Genomic DNA, 17,665 nt, shown 5'->3' with positions numbered 1-17,665 from the left:
GCTAAGGCAACTCAAATTTGGGGCCTTAATTACTTTACCAGAGTCCCTTTTAATATATGATATTAATCTTAGAGGATCTTGCCGAGACTGGGCAAACCTAAGAAATTCAGCCAGATTTCTTAAGGTTTGAGAGCTTCTTAGTGACCTGCAAATGAACCCAGGCCCTTACATAGTTTCTGCCTAAAACACAGCAGCTTTGGCTGAGTTTTTCTTTTTAATTCAGTTTGGTTCCCTTGTTCCTAACACTCAGCAGAGCTATAGGTGTATTGCACTTCAAAGCAAAAGTAGAAAACAGTGTTGCATGACCCCTTACAAAATGATACCCCCTCCAAACAGCGCCAGGCTCTGCCATCTAGATTTAGCAACAAGAAAACCTGCTAGCAATGTACAATTTTAAATCATATGTAAAATAAACTCACTGCCTCATGTGTCACAGCACTGCCTAGGCTGATTTAAACAGCAGCTTGGAAGGAGGCCCATTCATTTTTCTGTGACTAGAAGGAATGTGGCTGTGATGCTGGACCTTGGGAGCAGGGCAGGAAGAGAAGACTGGAGGCATCAGACCTATAGCAAGGTACCCCTCAAATATCCACAACCTCAGAAAAATGCAAAGACCAAGGATCGAGTGTAGTACTGATCCACATTCTCTTTAAGAACTCGATTATCTCTTGTTATCCCTGTTTCAGAATCATTTGCAATAAGTGACACAGGAGGAAGACAGTTGCAAAAGCCTTAATTTACTAGGGGAGGCGAGGGTTGGAAGTGGTTAGGTACCACAGGGATGCACACTACATTAACTCCTTAATTAGAGAGACTATTCTGCTCTTCCAGAGGTGGGGGTGATCTGATGTGGATGGAGGTTCATTGACAGACTCATTTTTTCAGGGGACAGTGATGGCCAGTTTGATTAGAAAGCTCTAGTGCTTTTGTGTAGCAACAGCTTTGTGCCCTGGACCCTGCTGATGGTCACTACGATCCCAGAAGAAAAAAAAAAATTGCCAGAGATTATTTTACAATGTGCAGGAAAGGATGGTCTTGCACTTTATAACACCAGGCTGGGACATGGGAGATCTTTTTCCACCTCTCCTAATGACTCCCTGCCTGACCTTGAGCAGACCACTTAATGTCTCTGTGCCTCCACTCCTCATCCGTAAAATGGGCATAATAATTTGCCCTTTCTCCCATTCTGACTTGTGTATTTAGACTGTTGGCTTTTAAAGGTCTAACTCTTCTTAGCTGTGTCTACACGTGCACGCTACTTCGAAGTAGCGGCACTAACATCGAAATAGCGCCCGTTGCGGCTACACGCGTCGGGCGCTATTTCGAAGTTATCTTCGACGTTAGGCGGCGAGACGTCGAAGTCGCTAACCTCATGAGGGGATCAGAATAGCGCCCTACTTCGACGTTCAACGTCGAAGTAGGGACCGTGTAGACGATCCGCGTCCCGCAACGTCGAAATTGTGGGGTCCTCCATGGCAGCCATCAGCTGGGGGGTTGAGAGACGCTGTCTCTCCAGCCCGTGCGGGGCTCTATGGTCACTGTGTGCAGCAGCCCTTAGCCCAGGGCTTCTGGCTGCTGCTGCTGCAGCGGGGGATTCATGCTGCATGCACAGGGTCTGCAACTTGTTGTCGGCTCTGTGTATCTTGTGCTGTTTAGTGCAAGTGTGTCTGGGAGGGGCCCTTTAAGGGAGCGGCTGGCTGTTGAGTCCGCCCTGTGACCCTGTCTGCAGCTGTGCCTGGCACCCTTATTTTGATGTGTGCTACTGTGGCGTGTAGACGTTCCCTCGCTGCGCCTATTTCGATGTGGTGCTGCGCAACGTCGATGTTGAACATCGACGTTGCCAGCCCTGGAGGACGTGTAGACGTTATTCATCAAAATAGCCTATTTCGATGTCGCCACATCGAAATAGGCTACTTCGATGTAGGCTTCACGTGTAGACATAGCCCTTATGTGTTTATATAGCAAGTGGGACAGGTGTGCCCTGGTCACAGTAGGGGTCGCTAGGTGCTACTGCATAGTAAATATTGAACTTATCCAGTCTATGTCTGAATGATACATAAAGGTTTATAGATTGCAGCAGAGGTGTAGAATAGACCAGATTGTCCCAAATCACTTATTCCTGGGGTAACCATTTCTTCTGTCTTCCACAAGGCTTTTTGTGATCAACAATTGGCCAAAGTTGGAAATCCATAAAATCTGCAGGTAGAAATTTCTAATCTGGGAGAATTAGGGAGCTGGTCCCAAGAGGGGAAAGCCTTGCTCATTTTTATCCATGCAAAGAAGAAACCAACAAAAATGCAACCGTGACTCCCTTTGTATTGTCATTAAGGCTGGAGGGTGTCTGGGCATTCCGTAGCCTGCTTGCGAGTATCTTGGAAACTGTCTCCTTTTTCCCAGTCCCAACCCCTTTTATGAGGGAGACAATGCGGACATACAGTGAGGGCCTTGTGCCTCCCTCCAGCCTCTGGGCCTTTTGACACAGGGAATTCTTTGAGTGGCTAACCTCACTCCGTGAGGTCCACCCTCATCCAATCAAGAGGTTTGCAGCCTGGCATTTTCTGGGTTGATCTTGCAGGAAATGACAGGCTTGGCTTCCCAAAACACTGGAGAGGTGTCTTTTGTTTGTATTTGGATGTCAAAGAAAGAAACTGGGAGATTTCCTAACTTAATCCTTTGAGTCTTCTATATGATTCACTCACCTCTCTCCTCCTGCTGCTTTCTTCCTCCATTTTTACTTTTACCCCCTCCTTCCATTTGCTGCCACCATGGTTCTTCAGTGACATATTTGTTGTTCAGACCCCACTGCAGACTGGAAGTGTGGGGAAGAAAATGCAGCCTGAATCTGTCATGAGAAGAAATGGGCAACCAGTAAAGCTTAGTTTGTAAGGTTGTATGCTGTCAGGGGCCTGATCCAAACCTACTGAAGTTAAAGGAAAGACTCCCAGGAATTTGCTCATGAAACAATGTGAGACTCTGCCTTCTATCTCTTAGGACTTCTTTTGCTTGGGACTGTGAAGCCTATTATTTGACTGGAAACATCATCCCATTTCCAGGGAACAAAGATCCAGACTGCTCCTCAAAGAGGTCTTGGAAGGCTAAACATACATTGAACGCAATGGGACCATATGAGCAAGAATCCATGCAGATAGTAAGGGGGTTCAGCCTCTGCTGGACTGCTGTCTTTTCCCCTCACTGGCTTCTTCCCTGGTCATGTGAAGGAGCTACACCACTAACTTCTCCAAGGTGAAACAGAAAAATGTAACAAAACAGAAGATTCCAAGATAAAAATCACACTGGGGCACACAAACAAAGAGAGAGCAATAATTCAGGATTCTCTCTCCGCTTTTTAGTTCAGAAATAATGTTTGTCTTGAATGAAATGAAAAGGGAGCACCGGAAATCTCTCAGGCTGTCTGGAAGGGATATTCCTGCCAGAGAATGACTCCGCTGCACCCACCTGGGCTGCTGCTTTTAGCTGTCAAAACTTTTAGCCTTCAACTCAAAATGCAGCCAGAAATGGGTCTGTTGACTCCAGCTGTTACTGGGGTGTGGTGTCTAAACAAGCGGAATGCTGAGGTGATGGGTTACTCCCAGACACACTGCGAGAGATCACAGGTGCATTTCCTACAGTAATTCCAGTGAGGTATCTCGCAAGACACCTTGAGGCACATTTCCTTGATCGATTCATGCCCTTGGACGCTGTGTAACGCAGTAGTGATTTTGTGAAATAGCCTGAGGAGGTCCCATAAAAGACATCTAACATAAAACACTTTGCTTCCAACAGGCTGCAAAAGGGACAGTTACCAGGGTTCCCTCTAATTTTTCCCATCCATGGACAGAATAAATTTTGTTACGAGCACCAAGGCATGTGCAGATGTGCGCCATGGATAGAAACACATGCTGCCGGCTGTGAGTGCTCTGCTAATCAGCGGACCAGCACCTGAGTATCTTCTGGGCAGCCTCCCTAGTGCTCAGCTAACAGGGAATGCTGGTCACAGCACCCCACACACTCTGCCAAATGACATAAAGAAACAGCTTTAGGTTTTCAAATGACCCCGTTCTCTTCCTCCTGCGACCCTTTTTACTCATGCCATCCATGTGGAGCACATTTTCAGGGCAGGGAGCAAACCATGCAATATACGCTGTGTTAACGTATTCTGCCTGCGGAGACTGCACCTGAACAAGAGTTCCTTTGGGACCTTCTAGTTCTCAGCCCTTTCGTGGAACACTCTACAAGGATAACTGAAAATTCTCTGCGGCATCCCCTTCCATCTACATGTACCACAAATCATGTGCCCCCCAAGAGGTTTCTTAGGTGCACCAGTGGACATAAAAGCAACAAGGAAGAGAAAAACCATAAGAATGCGACAAGCCCTGGGAGTAAAGGCACATCCAGGTTTCCAGTTTTGAGCGTGTGGACTGGTTGATTATATGAATATTAAATGACCCTTTGGAATTGTTTTAATATAAAGACAAAAATAATTGATAGATATGTTTGTGTATTGTATTTTCATAGGAGTATAGAAATTACTAACGGTAACTCACTTTCAGTGGATTAAAAATAATGTCCTCTAGGCCCCTAATTAAAAATGACCCCCATGAATTTTGACCCTTTTCGACTGTTTTGGAAAGTTTCCACTATACATCTGGAGGCTCATTCCATTGTTGTGCCGGGGCCCCTGTATGATGCAGAGATGGATGCACCAAGGCCAGCCCAAAGGGGCCTCTGGACAAAAGTAACCAGCTGTCTCCAGGGAACTCCACTGTACGACCTCCATTGGAGTCCCAGCAAGGGGGGCTTATCCAAGTGGTAGGGTGGCCAAGTGTCCACTTTTTGACTGGAAAGTCTGGTCAAAAAGGTAACCTGATGGTGTCCAGTCGGATCTACCAGCCGAACACCCAAAGCCCAGTTACTGTGGGTTGGGCAAGTGCAGAGGAGCAGAGACAGCAACTAGCCCCTGTTCAACCAGGATCTCCTCCTACCTGCATCGGGCAGCTGAAGCTCCCAGCTCTGGCTCTGCAGGCGAGTCCCTCCCAGTCCACGCAAGGCGGGAGGTGAGGGTAAAGGCAGTGAATGATAGACAGAGGGGAGAAAGAGGAGAGAACTGGAGCAGGCCCTTGGGAGAAGAGGTGGGGCTCAGGGAAGGGGCAGGACAGGGTGTGTACAAGCACTCTTGCCAGAGGGTCTGGTTTTTAAATATTACAAAAGTGGCTGCCATACTAGGTAGTCGCTAGAACAGGGATGCAATGTAAGTCAGCGCTGGAAGCCATATGAGCTCCTGCAGTCTCTGCATAAGTCAAAGTGCAGGCTGCTTTCTTTCAGTGTTGGTACCAACACAGGGATGAGCTGGGCTCTGTGGGTTTAGGAGGCTGAGAGGTACCTATAGTACTGTGTGAGCAGGCTCCTTTGGAGCTCCTTTTGTAGATTTACTCTGACAAAAGCTTCATCAGAACACGAGCCCGCAAGTACTATGCACTGGCGTGTGATGAAATACCCATTTACACGTGAGGCACAGGGACCAGAGAGCTGATGCTTTTCAAAACCAGGCCTTTTCTTCTGGTCTCCCTAAAGATTGTGCTGTCTGTGTGCGTCTCAGATTGGAAACAGAGCATTCGCTTCCCCCAAACACAGTCACAGGGGGATGCTCAGATTCTCTGAAAAGCGAGCTTTTAATCTTTCTCAACAAACATGTGTGAGGAGGCATCTGAGGTTTCTTTCATGAAGTGCCTGAAGGCAAGATTTTAACCTCACTGGGGCTGGAGCAGAAAGCAGAGGATTTTGTGTGGGGCTTGTGCCATTTTACCCAGGAGAAATATTGCTTCACAGAAATATGCAGCTCATGAATCACAAAGAAAGATGTACGAAAGGGAAGTTCTTCTAAAAGCAGAGGACATCTCCTGAGCTATATATTACAGCTCTTCCTTTTTCCCTGCTTAAGCTGCTGCATTCAAATGTTTCTTAGCATTGTAAATACTTGCTAGGGTTTGATCTGCTAGCATGGAGCCGCACAAGTCTTTTCATTCAAAATACCTGTTTACATGCTAATTTACTGAGACCAGAAACCAAACCCCACTGCAACCAACACCCTGTGTAGCCTAATTATAATGCAGCATTCTGACTCTGTCAAAATTCTGCATGGCTCATAAAGTGCTGGCCAGTTTGATGGAGGATCAGTAATCCATGTGGATATGGGGTGGGCAGTAGGCTGGTAGGATGACTTAAATAACTCCGGTTTTGATCTGTCAACCCAGTATGCTGAGAGCACCATGGAGGCAGCCCACGCAGCCTCTAGAGTGATGAAAGATTCCCTGCATTGCTCATAAGTGACTTCATTGAATAGATAAGAAGTGGCATTGCTGAGGCACCAAAGGAAGCCCTGTGATGGGTCTTAACGTTAAGACATCTTATTGGGACTTGAGCTCCAGGTTTAAATCCTGGCTGTGTCACAGGTCCTGGGGTGACCCTCAGCAAATCACTTTTACAGCCAGTTCTGCAAAGGAGTGTGAGGCTTAGCAGCTCTGATTGTTCAGTGAGACCTACTGGGTCATGACTGCTTTTGAAAACCTGGCCCTTCATCTCTTGCTCTCTAACTCTGTTCTCTCTCTCTCAAAGGGGGCTATAACCACCTTTCTCCCACCTTTTGTCTATTGTAAGTTCTTGGAGATGGGGCCTGTTCATACCGTGTGTTGATACAATGTATAGTGCAATGGGGCTCTGACCATGAATGTGGACTGCAGGTACTTCCGCAGTATAAATAATTCCTGCTTGGTTGACACTGCAGCAGCTCAAGAACGAGACTAACCTCTCTATTCTGCTTAATATGGTGGCCTCTACATCGCAAAGTCTTGGAAACACCATGTGTAAATTAAAAACACAAATGAATCCATTTCCAAGCGTATTTGCAATGGGCGTTTCAGTCTTCTGCTGTGTAGTGTTCAGAATAGAAGCCTTTAGGACCTGTAGTCTTCAGAGAGCCATACAGCAGCTTAGCCCAGCTGGGTCTGCCTTCAATAGAAAATATATCCTCCCATTTTTAAAATGTGGGCTGACTCATTGGAATGAGCCAGGCCATGTGGAAAATGGAGTCCAGAAACAAAGGTCTCACTGTGTCTTAATCAAGTTGCCTTATTCTTATGCCCTGGCTCCTCATGGCGGGGGTGCCCCCATACATGACTGTCTGGCAACAGAGTCTGTATTATAGCAGAAGGGAGAGGGATTTATCATTTTTACTGGACAGACTGATTTCCTGGACTAAGCCATGGCAATCTCATTTCTTCATCTGTCCTGGGTGAAAAAGTGTGGGTGATCAACCTTCTGTGATAAGGACCAAAGTGGTACCAATGAGTTAGGAACCAGCAGAGTGGAAGGGGGGAGCACTGGAAGCAGGACATTTGTTTCATAAATGGGGGTGATACGTATATGCTGTGATGATCTTTGTTTAGAAAAAAATGCTTTGTGCCGCCAAATACCACTCTCCAAACATCAAACCAGTTACTGTGGGTGCACTTAAAGTTTGTCCTGGCCTTTGAGACTGCTGGTTATGGTGATCATCTCTACACGTAAAAATGAGAAATATCATTAGACCCAGTTATACCTCTAGGAACCTGGATGAACTTCAGTGCAATCACCGTAACTGCTGTTGCCAAAGCAGTGGGACTGCATCTGGCTTTTTCCCATCCTACTCTCTTGAACCCAAGGAGGTTGGGGCATTGAGCAGTTCTTCATATTTCTTTAGTTTGGATTTGTAAGGACCTATCAGAATTGTCAAACATAGTGGTCTCTGTAAGCAGTGTGCTTGGGCAGCCACTCAGGAGAGATTCAAATGCTGCCCAGCTGATTAGCAAGCACTGCAGCTGGCAGCATGTGTGTGTACTGATGGTGCACATCCAGTTGTGCTTTGGTGTACATAACAAAATTAATTCTGCATATGGGTGGAAAAAAATAAGAAGGAATATTGGTCTCACGTGGCTAATGTACTGTCCCTACCTACTCCGGTTCATAGTTAGGGTAAACTTTGTGCTGGTGAATAGGATGTTTGATAGGGGGAGGCTTTGATGGGAATTTTCATTTTGTTCAAAATCACCATTTCAAAACAATTGTTTTTGTTTAGACTTACGGTGTTAGTTTGGTTCTGTAAATCTAAACAGCTTTGGTTTTTAACCTTCTCCCCGACCCCCCCCCCAGCCCTGCCACGCACACATTCCACATTTCCTCTCCCACCTCATTCCAGTGGGATGGGAGGGAATGAAATAAAATGTGTGGGAAACTCTTTTTAAGAACGTTAAAATGGTATGGGTTGAACCTCTCAAGTCCGGCAACATCCATGGCCTGGCCTGATTTTAGTTAGCTGGGAATGGGCATGGCCAAGTTTCATGGGTGTGGCCAAGTTTCCCATGGTCCCATAAAACTTGTTTCCAGCCACCAGTCCTGGCTCTCAGTGTTCTGTGCTGTTATTTAGCTGTAATTTACCCCTAAATGTCTTCTAAGAGCCCAGTAAGCAGTGGAGGTGTTGCTAATCTGCTAGGCAATATTGACCTCCAGTGGTCTGGCAAATTCTGTCATTTGGCACTGGTCAGGTCCCAAGGATGCTGGACTAAAGAGGTATAGGGAAAGCCTGTCTTCCTTTTCCCCCAACTTTCCTTCATTTTCTTTTTCTGCCCAAACTTTTGTCACTTTCATGATACATTTGCAAGTGCTGCTTATTCTCAGAAAGAAACAAACACTTCCAATATTTAACCGGTTCCTACGCTGTGTTGCTGTTTTCCAACTGGCAAAAATTGGGAAATAGTAATACTGTTGCTGGAGGAGCCCCCCACTATTTTGAAATGAAAATAAATATTTGGGGGGGGGGGTTGAGTTCCTGAAATTATCTACTTAGTAAAACGTGAAGAAAAAAAAGTTGTCATCTAAGTTAACAATTTTGGAAGAAAAAATTGATTTTGAAGAACCCTGTTTTCCAACTGGAAAATAGCTTTTGTTAGAAATTTCCTGATAAGCTCTAATTACAATGATGCGTGTGGTATAAAATCTGTATGGAAGAAAGTAGCTTCAGCAGCATGTTCCTGTCTTCTACCTAGTTGTGACTGCTCTAGTAGTTTCTCCATTTGAGCAGTAACATCCTCCTGTTTTCCGTCTGTTGTATATTCAGTGATGGTGGCTGTTAGCATTGATGAGAGGAGGAATATGAAAGAGACTTTTTTTCAGTGACTGTAATGCAAATCTGGTTTCACAATTTTGAAGAAGAACTCTATTCTTATTGACATTTTGAGAACATGTATGTATACACAAATACACCGCTATATTTTCTCTCTCTCTCTCTCCATCTCTAAAAAATCAGTTCCATGAAGCCAGGCAAGGTGGGAGTGGGAAATTTTCTAAGATAAGCTCCATAGTGAACAAAAACAGATTTGATAAATTTTTCTTTATGCTAATGAAGCTTCCTGTTCTGTGTTGAATGAAAATTGACTGACTCTTTGCCACCTGATAGATGTGGCCTCTCTCTGTCCACAGTCTCTGTCCCCAGGATAGAGAACACATACCCACTGGTCTTACCATTGATTGTGAATGTTGCTGTTCAAGGTGCAGGGACCTAATTATTTTTTCAGTCTTTAAAAAACCTCCCAAGACATAAAGGAAATTTTCCTGTGTGATTTTTTTTCATCTGGTTTGGCAGGTTCCTCTTGGAGAACAGAAAGTCAAGGGAAAATGGAAATTAGTAAAACATATTGAGAACCATCTGGAAATCCTTCAACAAAAACGTGAAAAAAGCAGCAAACCAGTAGCTGGCAAATAAATAATCATGAACTGCAGCCTTTTTAACCATGTCCCTCTCTCCTCAGGGCCAAGTATTTCCAGGGGAAGAAGGTGAATGGAGAATTTGAGATCCGAGTGGAACAGGTCAGTAATCACTGAAATCCACTATAGCAAGAGCTCATGTGGGAGATTGAGACCTCACCTGCAGGTGTCCTTGGGTTTCAGCCAAGGAAGAGAAAGGTGCTAATGGGGAATTTTAAGGCTTGTCTGTTTCACAGAATTAGAGAAGCCAGAGATGAAAATAACCTTTTGGGTCATCCAGTTCTGGGTCATCCATTTAGGGTTGCTCCCTTTTGTGTCTTTTCTAATGCTACTTGGAGTGTCCCTATGGATATGTCTCCATTGCAGTTAAAAACCCACAGCTGGCCCATACCAGCTAACTTAGGCTCATGGGACTTAGGCAAAAGGGCTATTTAATTAGAGTGTAGAAATGTGGGCTTGAGCTGCAGCCCAGCCTCTGGAACCCTTCTACTTTGCAAAGTTCTAGAGCCTAGACCCCAGTTTACCTCTCATGCCAAGGGAGGCAGAACCAGGCACAAATGATCTAGTGCCCCTATGTAAACTCCCATATGTCTAGGGGAGTTGAGAGGGAACCCAGAGGGGCCGGAGCAGGCCTGAAAGCATGGAGAAACCCAAGGGTCCTCTTCCCACCCTGAAGATGGTTCCCTGCTAAATCTCAGTCCATCCCTTTTTGTGCCTCTGCCACTGCCATTTGCAGGGAGTATCTGCCTTTCCACAGTGTGCCTCTGCAATCATTCATAATCCCCCTTTTCTCCTCTCCCAAATACCTCAGACTAGGGTAGGCACTTACTTTTTGTCAAGGTCCAAATTTCTTGGTAAAGGTGTTGTCAAGGTCTGGACCCCAGGAAAAATAATAATGAAATTAATAATAAGTGCAAAGATTTTGGGGTCCCTTCAAAACCATTTGATGGTCCAGTTTTGGGTGGCAGCCTGCCTATTGATTAGATCTGTAAATTCTGCACCTTCTTTTGTTCCTTCTCATTCTTCCCCCTAATCCAGAAATACTTATGAGCTCCTTGGAAAGGAGCTGTCTCCAATACCCATCTGGTGAGGGCCCACTGACTGAAATGGACAGGGGTGCAGTAACCCATCACTGGACCATAGATAAAACTCCCTCATGTCCCTCCAGCCTCTCTCCCAGCTGGCTTCCCCTTGCAGGCACTCATGAAAGCTTCCCAAACTGGTAGCCACTAGCGATGCTATTTGTAAGTAAATCCTGTGGGTAGAAGAGAGGGAACATGCAACAAAGCTGGACAGATGGCTCGCTGGGCAGGTTGGGGCCTCTCTGTCCCCATGGCTGTGAGAATGAGAAGGAACAGTGCTGGGTGCCCCAGTGCTCTCTTAAGGTTTGGCCCTGCTGCCTCTCTGTCGTGACAAGGGAAAGGTCACAGCACCACTGAGGCTGGGTTCTGTCCATAAATAGGTCCCACAGCGCTGAGTCTGTGGGGCTGCTGAGGCCTTAATTCGGCACCTAGAAATGGAGCCTGTGCACTGGTGTTCCCCATAGACCAGGAGCAGTTCCTACCATGGGGCCTGTAACAGTTCCGAGGAACTCCTGTGATCTTCATCCAGCCCAACAGCCAAGACCCCATGCTCTAGGTGTTCAGGTTTGGGCATAGGACCGAAGCGGGGCTAAGGAGTGCAAGGAATAATCAACTGTGCAAGTGTTCATGTGGCAAAAAATTCATGTGGCAAAAAAGGTGCCCTCGTTTCAGTGGCTACCAGGGCTCCCGCTGCTAGGAGACTACTAGTGTTGCCATACTGAGAGTCACTTCACTGAAGTCCTTTCTAATAATAAATGTAACAAGTGCAGCATTACTCAAGAAAAGGGATTATATAATTGAGAAAAAGTTTTGACAATGGTGACCAGAAAGCAGGCTGCATTTTTCCCCATATATGGCAGTTGACCATGAGTTGCATCCTACTTCACTGGACCTTGAATAAAGATGTGATCATCAGCTCTGTCATTGTCTAACAAGGAAAATACAGAAGCAGTATTGTTGTGGACAGTCCTTGAATGTGGTCTTAGGCCGCTGTGCATGTCAATCAGGCTGAAAGAGGGGTGCTTCTCTGTTCAGCCTCTGACTCTTTATGCTTCAGCTTTTACTCATCCTTTCTGGCAAAAGCTCAGTGTTGTGAGCTGCTTGGGCTGCACAGTATGCTTCTACATGTGTAATTATCCAGCAGGGTCTTTCTCTCCCCAGATCACCATCAAATCACACTGTAAATTTCCACACATTGTATGCACTGGGCAAAAACTTATCTCTTCTGAGGAAGAAAAAATTCTGTTTTTATAATTAAACCAAATTTTACCTGTAACAATAAAATAGCCTCTCTTGTTTAACAGTGGAAAGTGTTGAAGTGAAACATGAAAATGTTTAACACATTTGCAAAAAAAAAAAATGTCAGAAATGAGCCACTTCAGCAGTTTTGCAGGCACTTCGTTCCTGTGGCATGTGGCATAGCCACCCCATACATTCTTCTAGGGGGCCCAGAAACAGGATCTGAATCTGAGTTGTTTGCCTCACTGCTTTTTCTTTCTCTGATTTCTGCCTATGTTACATTTTCATTTCCTGGTAATGAACCCCCTTGGCTGCTTTTGGGGAAGCAGAGAGGGAACACTGATTTTTTTTTTTTTTTGGTAAGTCATGACCTTATTTATTTATACTAGGGTGGGAATGTTGACAGCAGAACCACCTCTCTCTCTGTAGCTAATTGTGAACTATCTAGTCTGGTCATACACACCTACCAGCTCTGAGAGTTACCAACCCTCCTGAGCTGTAGTTCTTGAGCTTACACTTGTTTGGACCCATGTCAGGTTTTCAGGTTATTTACTATGGAAATGAACTATGTGACCTCCTGCATTCCCTTCCCCCAAGCGTTTGCTTCAGCTAATTTTATCCCCACAGGCATTGAGAAGACAGATGCTCCATTCATTGCTTAGTGCTGATGAATATGAGAAAAGCATGGTAAGCCGTACTGAGATGGGTGTATGCGCTCCAGTCCGGCTGTTCCCTGGCTTCCATCCTCTCAAATCATTAATTAATTCAGCCAGCCACAAGGATCCTCTTATTTCCTTCTGAATTTCCTTTTTTTGCGTGCTCTTCAGTTTAAAACCTGACACTGATTTATTGCATGATCCATTAGGGTGTAAAATGTGCTGTGTTATCCATCTCAAGGGTGCACATGTATGCTATTTATTTAAACCTGCCCGTGAGATTTGCTTTGTCTTACCTTATTGCTCTTAGTGACTGATTAACCCCAGTGCCAAGATCATGGAAACAGAGAGAACCCCAGGGTGGGAGAAAATTGATAAGGTCCTGGAAGCAGAAAGGAAAAAAGAAAGGGGTCTAGAAGAGAGAGAGAGCCAGGGCCAAAGATAATCAGTGACAGAGAGGATTCCAACCCTAACCTAAAGCAGAGTGGTCTTACAGAAGAATCATTATTATTTGAGGGCTGGGGGCATGTATGGTCCAAGTGCATCTGGAAAAATTCAACCACACCAGAAACTTCCCACTATATGTATGCAGTTCTATTACCCAAATGTAGTGCTCTCTTACTAGTAATAGTTAGGGATTTTTAGCTCTTCCAAGGTGACATCTGTTTCCAAAGACTGTATTTTCTCTTCTTGGATGTTGGCGCAGTCAATGTGGGAATTAAGCCAGAGGATTAGAAGCCACAGTTTTTATCTGTGCGTTTGAATCTCTAAAGCCTCTTTCATCCAAGGGTACATTTAATCTTTTTCTTTAGCATTTTTAAGTGAATGTTGTGTTGGCAAAAGGGGCTGGGTTGACAACCATAAAGAATTAATTGTCTTGGTAGCCAAAAACCAGGTACAGAGCAGTGTATGTCAAGCTTGATCCTAAAAGAGATCTTCTAACACAGTGAGGCACAGGCAAGTCTATACTTACCAGAAGATCAGTGGACTGGTAGTCGATCTTCCAGGGTTTGATTTAGTGTGCCAAGTGGGCAATCAGGGCACTGCTGTCAACCCAGTACTCCTGGCAGTCATGAGGAGTAAGGAAAGTCAATGGGATTTTTTTCTCCTGTCGCCCACTGTGGGGATGGTGGCAAAAATCAATTTAAGATAAGTCAACTCCAGCTATGCAGTTCTCATAGTTGAAGTTGCATATCTTAAACTGATTTTTTCCCCCTCCTGTAGATGTGGCCTGGGTCTCCATGTTCACTTAGGCCTCCATTCAGTAAAGCACTTAATCGTGTGCTTATCTATAAGTATATGAGTATTCCCAACTCTGTTCAGCAAAGCAATTCAGTTGGCTTCAGTGAGACTTAGACATGCTTGAAGTTTATCTTGAGTGTTTTGCTGAACTGGAGACTTAACTCATGGTTTTTCTGTCAACAAAGTAGTCAAATATGGTTGTGTTTGAGGTTATGTGGATTTTTTTCCAAGACTCCTTCTATGACAGTGACATTCAGTCACTGTCAAACTAAGCCATACTAGAAGCACTGACCAACAGACATAAGTCTTGGTTTATCATATTCCCAGGGCCCTAAACCATCTAACTTCTGATAAAGTATTTGTCTAAAAATTCAAGCCATCTCCTTCAGGACTGCCAATCCCAAGTGGTTGAAAATCATAAGTCAATCTACAAAAAATATTTAAAGAAGAAACAGAAATAGAAGTAGAGTTGGGTTCCTCTGATTTGCCTTCTGTTCTTGAGCTCTTAAGCATGCTTTCTCACAGTTTGCAAGAAAAAAATATGTGAATAACAGAAAGATGGGGCGTCCATCCACCCTCAAGGAAACTAGGCCAGAACTGCCATGAAGACACACCAGATGGATTATAATAATTTGGCCTCCTTAATCTCAGGCCTACAGATGCTTGAATACTGTGGAGTTCAGCCTCCTCAGACAGATGTGGTAGAACATCTTCTTTTGGGGGAAGGGTCTATGAAATGTGCAGCTACCAACTTCCCTGCTATTAGGGACATAGACATACAAAAGAGAATTTAAATCTTTTTGTTTTTTAAATTTCTGTCTGTGACAGGTTCCCTGGGTGCAACCTGGAACTGGGGTACTAGTCAGTCCTCTTTCTTACCAACCTGGGCCCCTTCTCCTTCTTGTCCTGGGCTGTGATAAGCTGCAAAGCCCTCAGATTCCATAGCCATCCACAGGCTCAGCTGAGTTACCTGAATGCTTTCACCAGACACTCATGAATGAGCAATGGAAAAGCTTCAGCCAGTCCCTCCTCCAGGCTTTTCATCTGAGGACCCAAGAGTTGTACTGTCCTGCCCTGGTCAGAAGCCTGACCGGTGTAAGTTTATGACCCAGTCTATCCTTCACTCAGTGTGGAGATGGCATGCATCAGTTTCTGAGCAGATTTCTCTTGTACTTCAGGTAACATTGTTTTAAGTAAAACAATATAAACCAGATATTTTTAGCTATATCAAGATAGATGTTATGTGATTGTAAGTAGTAAGCATATAGATCAAAGTTCATTACCGAAGAAATAAAAAGTGAAATCACAATCTGGGTTCTATGAACCAGACAAGATTTAAATCAAGCAACATCTCACCCTGAGGGTGTAGTTTGTTAATACACAAGCTAGGATTCTCCTTTCCAGTGTGGGAACACCTCCTTAGTTCAGTCTTTGTTCTCTACAGCTGTGTCTACACTTGCATGCTACTTCGAAGTAGCGGCACTAACTTCGAAATAGCGCCCGTCGCAGCTACACGCGTCGGGCGCTATTTCGAAGTTAACTTCGATGTTAGGCGGTGAGACGTCGAAGTCGCTAACCTCATGAGGGGATCGGAATAGCACCCTACTTCGACGTTCAACGTCAAAGTAGGGACCGTGTAGACGATCCGCGTCCCGCAACGTCAAAATTGCTGGGTCCTCCATGGCGGCCATCAGCTGGGGGGTTGAGAGATGCTCTCTCTCCAGCCCCTGCGGGGCTCTATGGTCACCGTGGGCAGCAGCCCTTAGTCCAGGGCTTCTGGCTGCTGCTGCGGCAGCTGGGGATCCATGCTGCAGGCACAGGGTCTGCAACCAGTTGTCGGCTCTGTGTATCTTGTTTTGTTTAGTGCAACTGTGTCTGGGAGGGGCCCTTTAAGGGAGTGTCTTGCTGTTGAGTCCGCCCTGTGACCCTGTCTGCAGCTGTGCCTGGCACCCTTATTTCGATGTGTGCTACTTTGGCGTGTAGACGTTCCCTCGCAGCGCCTATTTCGATGTGGTGCCGTGCAACGTCGAAGTTGAACATCGACGTTGCCAGCCCTGGAGGACGTGTAGACGTTATTCATCGAAATAGGCTACATCGAAATAAGCTATTTCGATGTTGGCTTCACGTGTAGACGTAGCCTACATGTGTTTCCAGGTGTTGATCTGAGGAGGGAGTGAAGCCAAATGATTTTACTTCCCCTTTTTATAGCTGCTTCTAGCTTTCTGGAAAGATCCTTTGCCATGACACGAGTCAAGCAGACTCCATTGTGTGCATGCGGTCTGTGAGGTTTCCATTGTACATAGTTCCTGAGGTAGTCATTGATGTGTGTTTGAATGTATCCCTTTCATGGGCCATAATCAGTTTCTGGATGCCTCATTGTTCTCCCTGAAAGCCTGGTTGTGAGTGTCTCCAGGTTCACAACATATTTCAATAATACAAAGCAAAACCTCAGAACTTCAAATAGTGATAGCACATAGAAATTAGGAGGATATTAATGTTCAACAGATTGACCTTCAAAATAATACCTAACAAGAAATATTTTATACGGAACATAATTGTATGTCAGTGTAGAGTTTAAAGATGCATTGGCGTTACTTTATGCTGCAGTGTCAAGCTATCTTTTTTCCTTTCTAAGAGCTTTGAGAATGTAACCATTGTAAGTAAAGGGAAGCTAAATACCATAGTTAAAAACTAGCAGCTGATCTCTCTTAAAGGTCACAGGTTACTCAGGCTTCTCCATCCCACCCCATTACACCCATCTGGAGTTGGCCTTTTGGTCCCAAGAATTCCAATGACCACAAGTCCTTTATTTAGGGAGGATCTCTGACCTGACCTTAGCTGTGGGAGACGCATTGCTTCTTGGGCTGATGCTGATGGCACTGGAGCCCACTTACAGAAAGATGCTTCCAGCTGAGCATGCTCCTCTGTTCAACAACTGGTGTGACCTCTGGCCATGAGGAAGTGCAGCTCAATACAACAGAGGGTACTGTGTAGACACAGGCCTGAGAATAAGGGACTGCTGGATATTTTCAGGGCATGGAGATGCTGCTGAAGTGGATGAAACAGTAGGATACAGTGGAGCCCCTCTTAGAAGTCCCTGTCATCTGTCACTGAACCTGGCAGCTTTTCTCTGGAAGAATCTGCTGCCTTTTGGATAATTTTTCTTCTGACATTCTAGGGCTTCCTTCTGCAGCCCTTTTGTCAGCTAAGGGCTCTATGCAGGGACAGAAAGAGGCAGGGAGAGGGCTGCTCAGCCAGAAGTCTCATGTGCATTTGTAAAGTGCATTCCTGTTGCCTTCCCCTCTTTCCCACCATTTCTTTCTCTCACTTATTCTCATATTCTTCTTTTACAGCACATTCACCTGTTCCCACAGCATGGTTTATTTTCAGGGTGTCGTCACTCAATGAATTCCTCTATATATGATTCCGCAAATCTCTTGTGGGATAGAGTTATGACAATGCTGGTCATGTTGACAGGAATTGTTCATGAATTATCTGCACAAAGGAGAGTTACAATGCAAATGATCCCTCCAGTTTCATTGTAGTTAGATTCCTAAAGTAGTATTTTAATTGGTGGCGTAGAGCAGGCATTCAGAAAGGAAGAATCTAATAGGCCAAAAAGGTGTGGTCATATGGCCACATGAATTAACC

The 17,665-nt window shown here is 45.1% G+C and overlaps 1 protein-coding gene across 4 annotated transcripts in view; it reads left to right on the top strand.

Annotated features, from left to right (window-relative positions):
* The window catches only part of SYN3 (synapsin III), a 262,176-nt gene that overhangs the window by 10,948 nt on the left and 233,563 nt on the right, over positions 1-17,665 (top strand). For all 4 annotated transcript variants that reach the window (XM_075008116.1, XM_075008135.1, XM_075008124.1 and 1 more), the window contains exon 2: positions 9,840-9,897. In XM_075008116.1, coding sequence (XP_074864217.1) covers positions 9,840-9,897 — 58 coding nt within the window. The remainder of the gene's footprint in view (positions 1-9,839; positions 9,898-17,665) is intronic.

This window comes from Carettochelys insculpta, chromosome 1 (genome assembly GCF_033958435.1).
Source record: "Carettochelys insculpta isolate YL-2023 chromosome 1, ASM3395843v1, whole genome shotgun sequence".
NCBI classification, from domain to species: domain Eukaryota; kingdom Metazoa; phylum Chordata; order Testudines; family Carettochelyidae; genus Carettochelys; species Carettochelys insculpta.
Note: the sequence above shows the minus strand (reverse complement) of the source record. Positions and strands in the feature narration are given on the sequence as shown.